Source organism: Equus przewalskii, chromosome 19 (genome assembly GCF_037783145.1).
Source record: "Equus przewalskii isolate Varuska chromosome 19, EquPr2, whole genome shotgun sequence".
NCBI classification, from domain to species: domain Eukaryota; kingdom Metazoa; phylum Chordata; class Mammalia; order Perissodactyla; family Equidae; genus Equus; species Equus przewalskii.
Genome location: NC_091849.1, coordinates 29628965 through 29641313, shown reverse-complemented (window position 1 = coordinate 29641313; position 12349 = coordinate 29628965). Strand labels below are relative to the sequence as shown.

The window sequence follows — 12349 nt, the reverse complement described above, 5'->3', positions numbered from 1 at the left end:
ATGCTTTCCCCAGGCTTGGGCTCTGCATGCAAGAAATGCCTAGAGCTACACTGGTGAACTAGCTATGATGTTTCAGGAAGTGTCCCCCAGCTCCTCCACTCCCCACCTGAACCTTTGTGAGTGGACTTTGTTACCTTGATCCTTCTGATGTGCTTAACTGCCTTATCAATATATCTTTAATTAGTCCAAGGTTCAGGACAACTTACCCTATTTTATAAGCAGCATGTATCCATTCACAATATCCATTTGTTCTCAAGAGGGAGTGAGGTAGGATTGCCCATCTGTTTTCCTCTCTTTATAATACTCCCTACATTCTAATTTTTACCCTTTTCTGTTATTCATTTATTTTCTCTCTCTTTCTTTTCTTTTCCTCCCTCCCTGCTTCTCTACTTGGCGGAATCTTTGAACTCCACCTCCTCTGTTTCCTTCTCCCTTCCTGGAACCAGTGTCCACAGCAGACATCTAGACTTTCTACAGACCCGAAGCAGCCCTCTGCCCTATCATGGCCAGCCAACATTTTACCAACACACTGAAGGAGGAAGTGATTTGCCCCATCTGCATGGATATTCTGCAGGACCCTGTCACCATTGACTGCGGGCACAATTTCTGCCTCCGATGCATCACCCAGAGTGGGGACACATCAAACGACTTTCTCAACTGTCCCCTCTGCAACAAACTTGTGAGGAGGGACACGTTCAGGCCCAACTGGCTGCTGGTGAATCTGGTGGAAAAAATCCAAGCTATGGATCCCTCTGAGATGCAGCCAGGAAGGGAAGAGCTAAAATGTCAGAGACATGGGGAGAAGTTCCACTACTTCTGTGAGTACGATGGGATGTTCCTCTGTGTGGTGTGTCGTGAATCCAAGGACCACAAACTGCACAAGATAAGTTTGATAGAAGAAGCTGCCCTGAGTTATCAGGTAGGCATTTGGGGTCCCTTTCCAGTCTCTGCATCAGACCCACGAGTTCAGTGAGGACTTGAAAACTGTTACCTCTTCCCTCTGAGCTTGCACCTCATTGCCCCCATCCTTGAGTAGGCAGCTCATGGTCAGGCACAGCGGGTTCAAAGTTTTGAGTTTAGAGAACTGCTGCCTGTTGAAATCAAGGCATAAGGAAGAATGGAAAGAACACGGAATTTTGAGTCAGAAGGTTTGGGCTCAAGTTCAGACTCCTGAGTTCACTGTATGACCTTCAAGGAATCACTTTACCTCTCTGAGCCTCAGGTGTCTCACCTTTCAAATGGGGCAAATATAATGTACCTCTTAAGAGCTGTTGGATGACAAATGAGGGAGAGTTTGTGGGAGTTCTTTGATAATCCTAAAACCCCATCCAAATATTAGTCATGATTTATTAGTTATAATTTATAACAACATTCCTCTCTTATAGGTCACTTAGGTTCCAGATTTCTCCCTCCCCCATCACACCCCCGCTCCCTAGACTGACAAGGAGAGGGGGCTCTAATAATTACATCAGGAATCACCCTGGTGAGCCTCACCCCCCATCCTGAGCAATCAGGACAGTGTTATGAGGCTGGGAGAACTCCAGGCACAGCTTGCCAGAGCAACTCTCTCTCCACAGGGGCAGCTTCAATCGCAGGTTGAGGTCTTGCAGGAAAAGGAGAAGGTGATAGTACAACTGAAGGAACAAGGTGAACAGAAGATCAATGTCTTCATGGTAAGAAAAACCTCAGGTGTCGGTGTCTCTGGCCTATGAGCTTGGAAGCAGAAACATCTCTGCAAAAGCTCCTGGAACCCCTTATTACACTGACCACTCAGAAAGAGACCTCTAACCCAGAAACAGAGGGCAAGAACAGGGTGGAATATAGGAGGGGCAGACTGGGAGGGATGGGAAGCATAGTGGCATCATGGGTCGGGGCGTGTTCATGCCTTCCTCTCCACTGCAGCACTTGGCTTGCCGTGTGGTAGGAGCACCTTCCACGTCCAGCCTTGTATTATTGGAGTAGATGGGTGCTTTGGTCTCTTCCACCTGGGGGCGGGTAGTGTAAGGGAAACCAGTGCTCGTCTTAGAATTGGAAATACCAGTTTGAAGACCTAGCTCTGCCCCTCATAGTCCCTTACTAACAGAGGTTGATTCCCCAGTTAGAAAATGAAGACACTGTAAAGCCACCCAATATCTTCACCTGTTTTTTTGTGTCAAAAGAAAAATCTATGTGAAAGATTATAAACTGAAAAGCCTTCTGGAAACGTATTAGATACTTAACATCTATTAGGCAGATGTTAATTATTAGATACTTAGGCCCTCAGGGCAGGCCTGGTGGTGCAGTGGTTAAATTCACATGTTCTGCTTCTCGGCGGCCCGGGGTTCGCTGGTTCGGATCCCAGGTGCGGACATGGCACCGCTTGGCAAAAAGCCATGCTGTGGTAGGCATCCCACGTATAAAGTAGAGGAAGATGGGCACAGATGTTAGCTCAAGAGGAGGATTGGCAGTAGTTAGCTCAGGGCTAATCTTCCTCAAAAAAAAAAAGATACTTAGGTCCTCAAAGGCAAAAATGATAAATCATAAATAAATATCCTAAAACTAAAACTCAGCACATAATAAGTTCTCCTCACTTGTCCTTTCCTCTAGGTCTGCCACAGCACATTGCATTGGTATAAACTTAATAAAATTGAAAACTTGAATAAAATGGGCTAGATGGACCTTGGAGCCACCCTCTCATCTTCCGGGTGTCCATTTTCCTTGCCCCCAGGCCCAGGTGGAACTTGAAAAGCAAAGGATCATCACAGAATTCAAGCAGCTGCGTCAAGTCCTAAAGGAAGAGGAGAGTTTCCTACTGTCACGGGTACTTTGGCTGGGTCAGGAGGAAGAGAAGGGAAAGAAATTCTACATTGCTTCTGCCGAGGCGCAGCTGAACTCTTTCAGGAAGTTGATTGATTCTGTCAAGGCCATGCAGCGCTTGCCACCCAGTCAGCTGCTTCGGGTAAGAATCCCTTGGGGGCTGAGTTGCAAAAAGGCAGCAGCCCATCCCTAGTGACAGGTCAGAGCTCTGACCACCTGGCAGAATACCTGAGATTGCTCCCATCACCCTACCCTAGCCCAATGCTGTCCAATAGAAAGATAACGTGAACCAAATATTTAATTTAGAATTATATTGCAAGCCACATATGTAATTTAAAATTTTTCTAGTAGACACATTAAAAAGATAAACAGGTAAAATTAATTTTAATAAAATATTTTATTTAAGTCAATATATCAAAATATTATCATTTCAACCTGTTAACCAATGTTTAAAAAATACTAATGAAATATTTTATGATCTCTTTTTTGTTTTCTTTTTTGTACTGAGTCTGAAATCTGGTGTATATTTTATAGGTCGGCAGATCTCCATTTGGATCCTAAATTTTCAATGGTTAGAGTAAAATGCAATCCTACCAAATCAATATAGTTGTGTTTAATGGAAAAAGGATTTTACACCACTTCAATTTTTAAATTTAAGCTTGGATTACTGAAAATTCAAAAAAACTAAAAATTCAGTTCCTTATCACACTAGCCATATTTCAAGTGATCAGTAGCCATGTGTGGCTGGTGGCTACCATACTGGACGGTGCGGACCTAGCTGATGAGCAAAATAAGCTGAGATCCCTCCTGAATTCATCTCCCACTCCCACCAGTTCAGGAATCCATTTCTTTCTTTCAAGAAAGATCATGAAAGCTATTCCAGCCCTTCTTCCTGTCCTCCCTCTCCTGTCTCTGGTTTAGTCCCAGAGACAAATTTCATCTCCAAAATCTCACTCCTACTTCCCCTCAGTTCCTAGTGAGGTCTAATCATTTTCCCGCCTACTGGCATATCAGACAGTTCTTGGAGGAGCCCTTCATGGCAGGTGGGAAGAGAAAGAGGGGCGTGGAGGTGTTCTCTACCTCCTCCGCCCACACCCAGCAGGGCCTGCAGTTCCTCCTAACCTGGTGCTGAGGTTGTGCTCTTTCTCTTTCTCTTCTAGGACGTCAAAGTTGTCCTGTGCAGGTATGATGGGCCATCCCAAATGCATTTTGCCTACTGATTCATTCATCCTACAATGTTCGATACATATTCAAACACACTCAACATTCCTCCCTCACAAATTCCTGTACACTCCGTCTAACTTTGCAGTCAAATACTTAGGCTGCAGGTAGGAAAGGCCCAAACTGAGCATATCAGCAGGCAGGTTGGTTGCTGAAGAGAAGAGCTGTTTTCCTCAGGTTCCTGTTTCTTCAGCATGGATTCTCCTCTCTCCTTAACCCTCCTGCATGCCCTCTTGTTCAACTGGATGGCTCCTAGGTCCCTACCCCATCTCCCTGCCACTTCTTCCTGCCTCCTTTCTCTTCTCTCCTTCTCTCTGGCTTCATCTCCCATCTCCATTTCCATCTCTCCCCGTGGCCCACCTCACCCTGGCCCCACATCCCTAGCCCTGGCCTCCCAACTCCCAGCTCACTATCCCCCGACTTCCTCCCTCACCCCTAGGATACCATCTCCTGTCACAGCTCCTCCTCCCCTGCACCCCATCCCCTGATCTCATAATGCAGCTTAGCCATATCTTCCTAGGAGTGAAGGGTTTCGCTATCTCAGCCCATCCCCTGTTCCTCTGGCCCTGGAGAAAAAACTCAGTGAAGCACAATCAAGACATGACTCCCTCACAGAGAGCCTGAAGAGATTCAAAGGTAAGGAAAAAGCTATCTCCTTCTCCATTCATCTCCCTTTAGAAGAGTCTTCCCCCATCACCCCATGGAAACCGGATTGTAACTTCTCTACATGCCTATAATAATCACAGGCCCTCTCAAGTGCAAGGCTCTCTGCTGAGCACTTCCCATGCATCACTGTGCTTCCTTTCAGGGATTTCTTACACTCTATCTTAATCATCTGTTATTTGTCTGCCTCCCTGACTCCTGTCAGAGCCACAAAATGCCCCCTTGCCTGGTGCAGTGGCTGTCGGGAAGTTGATGCTCATTTGTCCAGTGGACCAGAGAGGAAGCAGGGTCCTGGCTTCCCAGGGCCCTCAGGCAGGAACTGTGTGATCTCCAGCAAGTGACTGTTACTGCTCTGGTGCACACTGGAGCTCTGTCTAGTCCTGACTACAGAAGAAGAGAACATAGATTCAAAGTCAGTGACATTCTGGGGAAGTCCCTCTTCCAGACTTACAGGGAAACAGAAATCAGTAAGAACAGAAGTGGATGACTTAGGATGTTCAGTCAGAGATCTTTCAAAAACTCATCTGGGTTTGCAACTAGTAAGAAGGTTCGGTATTTGTAAGGACTCCCTTCACTGGGAGGGCTGTGCTTGTCTAGGCCAGGAGTAAAGACAACTGGATGGAGTTTTCTTCCTAGAAATATCACAAGACCCACCCACCCACCCACGCACACATACACATACCTGCCATGTGCCTATGAGAAAGGAAGGCCCGGGCAACGCCCCAAGGACCCCAGTCATTCAGCCAGGAATCTCTACTGGCCACACACAAACAGGGAACAGGGTTTGGTTTTGTTCTTAGTTCTGTTGTTTGAGCTTTTCTTTCCTCCAGTAACTGTTCTGCTTTGTCCAGTTCTCCCATCCCACTGGGTGTAATCTCACGCAATCCAGCAACTTTATGGTCACCTCAGGTTTAAAATACTTTGGTTCCAGTTTAGAATTGCAATGAAGGGCCCCCTGCCCCATCCACTTCAGCACATATTTGGGAGTGGGGGAGGGGCTTCAAGGGCACAGCTTAGGGTGGAGCTGGGTATGGTCTGTTTTGTCTTCCCCCTACACACAAACATGGTCCCTCAACTGCCACTCAGCCCTATTAAAGCCCAGATGGAGGGGGTGCTGGAGAGTCTGCTCACGACACTCATCCAATCTCCATAGTCCCCTAGTCTGAGGGTTGTTGCTCCCTGTGGGGGACGACTGGGTCTGGGAACCCAGGGGTGGAGGTGGCAGTGGCTGGATCCTGAAGGGCCTTGTAGGCAACGTGTTCTCAGCAATGTTTCCTCTGCTCTGGCTCTAGGTAGATGGACCCCTCATAAGAGGGTCCTTGAGAGTTCTCCATGGCCAGACTGGTGGCTCTCAGGGGAGCTCTCAAAGAGTGCTTCTCCCTCCACCTATCCCCAGGACCGTTCTGTGCTCTCCTGGAGTAGTCGGGGACTACAAGGGGGAAGAGGCCCAGAGGAAGCCCCCCACCCAGAGGCCCCACCTTATAGCTTAATAGTCCAAATTCAGGTGTGCTGTCAGTGAAGAATACACATCGAGTTTCACAAGGCTTAGTATGAAAACAGAATGTAAAATATAGCAATAGTTTCTTATACTATATGTTGAAATAACGATATATAATTAAAATTAATTTTACTTTCTTTTTACTTTAGTTGTTAATGTGACAACTAGAAAACTTAAAATGATATTTGTGGCTCACATTATATTTCTACTGGACAGTGCTGTGCTAGATAGACACCTCAGGGAAGCAGAAAGAGCATCTCTCAGTATTTTATACCTTCTTTGTCCATGATGAATATGAGAGACAAAACCAGCTTCCACTTCTCCAAGGCATTTCAAATCAGTGCCCTGCTGTGCAGTCCTGGGTTCCTTGTTCAGCCTTTCTGGACTCTCTCCATCTCATTCCGTTCTCTCCCCACAGACAACTTCCAGGCTGATATGAAGAGAGATAAAAACAGATTTTTCAAAGGCATGAAGGAAAACTACAGAAAGAGCTGTAAGTAGAGACTGATGGTTACTTCTGCCATTTGGGGAAAGTGAGGAAAGCAAAGGGGAAGCATTCTGTCTCGATGACTACAGGAAAGCCAAATATGGTGAATACCCATCCCTCAGCTGATGGAGAAGAACAGGCATATGGATATGTTTTATTATTTTCAACTCAGGTAACTCGCAAAACAGTGACTGACCTCAAAACTTAGAGGTATCAAAAGTAATAGCAATTGTAAATTTATTTCTTCATTTCTCAGAGGAAGAGAGGAAAAGGTGGGGCAAAGAGGAGGCAAAGGGAGCTCAGGCTCCGTAGCATTAGCTGCCCTCCGCCGTATGTCAGGTTTCTGGGTAAACTCCTCTGGGTGTGAGGTGAGGACAGCTCAGGGGATGGAGACCCACGGTAACAACAGCCTGTGCCAAAGTCATCAGAGATGGTTCTGCCACCTGAGATAGTAACATTACCAAGTATCATTTCTTAAAGAGCCACTGTGTGCTAAGCACCCCACATCTGATAGTTCAAAATCCCAAAACTATCCTTCAACGTGGGTGTCATTATGTGCACTTTACAGATAAGTGAGTTCCCTGCAAATACAGGGAGGGGAGGTAAGTCACGCGACTACGAAGTGGAAGAGACAGAATTAGAACTCACTTTGCAAAAGCCAGAAACTACATGTTGCATTCCAAAGCCAGAGAGCAGAATTTAGGGATTCTATCCCACCAGCGTTTCTCCAGGAGAGGAGTTCCTGGCATTTGTAGAGGACAAGTCTCTGTTGTGCTCCCTGCCTTGTGCCGGGTGGAATGTTTCACATCCCAGGCACCAGGAAACTCTATAGGCCAGAAGCCCCCTCCTGCTGTCATCGAGACAATCCAAAAATTTCCAGATTTCCCCAGGGTGGGAGAGGTCCTCACTGAGAACCTCCTACTGTTATTCTTTTTGTTTGCTGGCAGGGTGCCTGCTTTTGTTTTTAATTTGCAGCTTCTGGTGATCAAGACCAAAACTGGTTTTCTCTCCCTGATTCCTAGGGTCTTCATTTCATTCTCTGATGGAGAAACACACCCTTAAAACGAGCAAAACCTCGGAGCCTGAGTCACCCTCTCCAGGTAGGAGTTCTGCCTCTGAACCCCGGAGGCTTCCTGCGGTGTAGTGAGGGGACCTCAAAGCCTAGAGGGGCTCAGAATGCTCTCTTCACCCAAAGCACAGACAGGTGCGCTGACCTGACCCTGCAGGGGAAGGGAGGAGACCGGACTGCAGAGAGAGCTTCCTAACATACAAGATAGTACTCCCTGACCGCAGCTAGGTGGAAATAACCTTCTCTCAGTTCTAGCCGGTGAGGGAGGGGAATAGAACAGAGCAGAGAGAGGGATTTAGAGAGACTGAAAGAGGGATGGGGAGTTGAGAGACAGGGAGGAAGAGCTGTGGAATCTACAGTTCTTGAAGACTTCAGGTGCTAGGATGGCATGAGCAGATAGGAGCAGATATGGGGTGTGGGGACAGAAGACTTCTCATCCATCTCCTCTACTCTGTCCCAAATTATACCTCCCTCAGGCAATAATATGCCCACCTCCTGATCAACTTACTCCTATCTTGTTCAGGTGTACTTTCTTGAGTCTAACCTGTATCACTCCTGCTGTGTCTAGAGCTCAGCAGCACTTTCTGGTAATGGAGGGTTATTGCTGCTTTTCTCCCGCTGACCTCTTTTCTCCTTTCCTTCTCCCTCCAAGAGGTCGGAACAACTAAACCAGCGTCACCAAATCTCCACCCCTCAACTCTATCGGAGGACTCCTTTGCTGTGAAAGCCACCCCTCCAGCATCGCTCCGGCCCCAGCCCCGGCCCCGAAGCATGGCCTCATTTCCTGAGTTTTCTCCAAACCAAGCCAGCTCTGAGAACCCGAGCAGCCCTGGCGCTGAGTGGACTGAAGGGCTCAAGGTGGCGCTGAGTGAGTAGCTGAGAGCAGTCAGGGGTCCCTGACTGAGAGGAGTCGGGCTGAAGAAGTGGAACGTGGGGAGAGGCCCGGACTACTGAGAATGGCGAGGGTGGTGATGTTAAGACTTGGAGAAAGGATGCGAGTGTTCTTGAGCAAAAAGCAGAAAAGATGATCTGGGACGCCCAGCGTCCCCGCCACACGCTTGGCTTCTCTTTATCGTTTTGGCTGTAGTGCCCCCTAGTGGATAAAGGGAGCCCCGATAGCTATCTCTTGCACGTTTTTTTTTTTTTTTTTTTAACTATTTACCCAGGCGGCAGTTCTGCCAGGCGTGGCGTATAGAGACAAGTAAAGCCTGCCTGGGTCATAATCCGTCTAACCTATCCCCATGAACCTGACCACTCTCTCTCCTCTTCTCCACATTCCCACATCATCCATCTCTTCCCAACCTTCCACATCCAGCAAGGGAAATAAATAATATTCCAATAAGAGGGTGTGAGATTAGATAACAAATCAGGAGCTAGAATGAGGCTCCCATGCCTAAATCGTTAGCAGAGACTGGAACCACTGCTACTCAAGCCATTGTAGAGGGTGGATCGGGGCGCTTCTAACCTTGATAAACAACGACTCGACGTCCAAATCCAGTTAGAAGTGTGCGTACGTGGTGGGGTGGGAGCTGACTCTTCCTCCTTCTATATTCCAACCCTTCATTCATCCCTATCTTTGAGGGGCTCTACTTTATAAAATTACTCGAGCTCAGAAAGTCTGAGCCTCAACATCTCTTATGTTAGTCCCAAAGCGTTTTTTAGGTATGAGATTCAAGGACCACAGGAAACGGGGAAGGAAGAGAAGATAGTCTCAGCTTTGGGTGTTGAAATTACACGCCCCTACCACCAGCGGGGAGCTCCCGCTCCGCACCCACAGAGCAGCATATGTGAAATTTAGGGATTAACTTCAAGGAGGAGGAGGAGGCTTGGACTTCTCTGGGGATAAGGAGGGTTCTGACTAGGAAGAGAAAGCCTCCATTGGCGGCATCCAGGGGGAGCTCAGGGGTAGGCGGCTGGACGACTTGAACCGGGGCTGCGCCTCCTTCTCCTCCTCATCTTCCCACAGCCCCCGTGACCCTGGATGCGGCCTCGGCCCACCCAAACCTCGTCATTTCCCAGGATCTGAAGACAGTGACCCTGGACTTCATTCCTCAGGACAGCTCGGCCGAGCCCGAGGACCCCGCGCGCTTTTTCCCGTTCTGCTGCGTTCTGGGCTCGCCCGGCGTGTCCTCCGGGTGCCAGGCCTGGGAGGCGGAGCTCCGAGGACCCGAGGGCGGGGCCTGCCTGGTAGGCGTGGCCTCGGGGCTAGTGCCGCGGAGAGGCTTCCTGGTGGTGGAGCCCTTGACCGGCTTTTGGGCGCTGCGCATCGCGGGCTCCGAGTGCCAGGCGCTCACCGAGAGCGGCACCCGGGAGAATCTCCCGGTTCGTCCGAGGAAAGTGGGCGTCCACGTGGATCACGAGTGTGGGGAGGTCGTCTTCTACGACGCCACCACAAGCAACTACATCTACACCTTCCACACCTCCTTCCCGGGGCAGATCTTCCCCTTTTTCCGGCTCCTGTTTCCCGGCACCCAGATCATCCTGAGTCCCTAGAGTTCTTCCTTTACCTTTCTCTCCAACTCCTCCCCGATACCCCCTCACTTTGGGATGTCCTGCAGCTGGTAAGGTTGAAGCTAGGCTTCCAGGAGCACTTTAGGAAAGTTATACACTTCGGCCTTCCTGGTCCAGTCCTGATGTCTCTGACCTCGCTTTAAATTTTCCGTCTTTCTCTCAGTCCCTCTCTCCCCAGTATGCCTAGGTCGAAAGAAAGCCTCACATACGTGAAAAGACTCTGCACAAGGCTATTCATTGCAGCACTGTTTGTAATAGGACTAAACTGAAAACAACCCAAATGTAAACCAACAGGCGATGGTGAAAACGATGCAATGAGAAAGCAGCATCCAGCTGCATCCTGGTTGAGACGCAGATACAGGAGACGACAACTGACACCGGGCTGCCCCTTTCTTCTCCTCCACTTTGTTTTCCAAAGCCTCCGTGATCCTAGATGTGGCCTTGGCCCATCTGGACCTCTTCCTTTCTGGGGACCTGAAAAATGTTATGCTGGACATTGTCTCTCCTGGAGACTCAGCCAGGCCCACCCTGGTGCCTTCAATCCATTTTGCAAATAAGGGCTATCTATGTATTATTATAGGATAACTCTCCCCAGGATATATCCATGAGTGAAAAAAAAAACAAGGTGAGGAACAGTGCACATTGTATGCCACATTTTACCTAAGAAAAGGGGAATATAAATATACATATTTGTTTGCTTGTATTTATTTTTTTAAATGGAAGGATAAACCGAAACCTAACAGAAACAGTTACCTATGGGTGAAAAGGAAACTCAGGTGGAAGGGATAGAAATTAGTTTTTTCTGAATGTACCTTGTTTTGTACATTTGGAGCCAGGTAAATGTTAAACATCATTATAAGACAAAATTAAATTAAAACAAGACAAAATGAACCTAGGGCCAGCCCGGTGCCTCAGTGGTTAAGTTTGCATGTTCTGCTTGGACAGCCAGGTTCCCCAGTTCGGATCCTGGGTGCAGACCTACACACTACTTGTCCAGACATGATATGGCAGGCATCCCACATATAAAGTAGAGGAAGATGGGTGTGGATGTTAGCTCAGGGCCAGTCTTCCTCAGCAAAAAGAGGAGGATTGGTGGCAGATATTAGCTCAGGGCTAATCTTCCCCCCCCCCAAAAAAAATATATATATATAAACAAAATAAACCTAACTCTGCATGTAGTTGATAGCTTAAACACCCAGAGGAGAGTTATTTTATGTGACTTTCAAATGCCATAATTTGACTGTATATCCTTGGTGGGATAAATACTAATGACAAAAAGAATTGCAAATAAAACTTAAATTTTTCAGTTATCATCTTGGTAATAATAATACTAATGTTGTTACTGAATCTATTATATATGTGTGTGCCTATACATGTATGTAGGGTAAAGTAAATAAGTAATTATGTTACTCTCACTAGAAACCAGCCTAAAATAAAAGATTAGATTTTCTCTTATGAATATGACATAAAAGAAGAGAAATAAAAGCATAGTATTTCCAAATTTGAATTAGAAAAACAGTATAAACTCATGACGTGTTTTTTCTTAAAAATAATAAAATGTATTTCTTAGTTCTGTTCACAAAGAAGACCTAATAATAATGGCTTATCTGGATGCACTGAGTGGGCAAGGCTTCCACCCAGAGGGTGGTCTCTAAATATTATTTCCCACTGAAAGGAAAATGGCTCCTTGGAGAACTGGCTTATTCTAGGTCTGGGAGAAGAAACACATAAGATGACTCTGGAACATCTTGTCACACCAGATTGAGAGAAAGCTCCTGGAGTTACTCAAAAATGACTCAAGAGCTGGGACCAGCCCCGTGGCCGAGTAGTTAAGTTCCTGTGCTCCACTTCAGCGGTGCAGGATTTCGCCGGTTCAGATCCTGGGTGCCGACCCAGTACCACACATCAAGCCATGCTGAGGTGGTGTCCCACATAGCAGAACTAGAAAGACCTACAACTAGAATATACAGCTATGTACTGGGGGGCTTTGGGGAGAAGAATGAAAAAAAAGTTGAGTGAATGAATTCACATAAAAAACAGTTACTCAAGAGCCAACTTGAAGGGTCAAAGATGGGATACTTAGCATCAATAAGGATAATAACTG

At 47.2% G+C, this 12349-nt stretch overlaps 1 protein-coding gene across 1 annotated transcript; it reads left to right on the top strand.

Annotated features, from left to right (window-relative positions):
- Positions 1-502: 502 nt before the first annotated feature.
- On the top strand, positions 503-11573 carry TRIM31 (tripartite motif containing 31). The gene is made up of 9 exons (XM_070584286.1): positions 503-919; positions 1578-1673; positions 2708-2938; positions 3957-3979; positions 4538-4653; positions 6597-6671; positions 7688-7765; positions 8387-8602; positions 9701-11573. Exons 1-9 carry the CDS (start codon positions 503-505, stop codon positions 10225-10227), a joined length of 1779 nt encoding a protein of 592 aa, XP_070440387.1. The 3' UTR covers positions 10228-11573.
- The last annotated feature ends 776 nt before the right edge of the window (positions 11574-12349 follow it).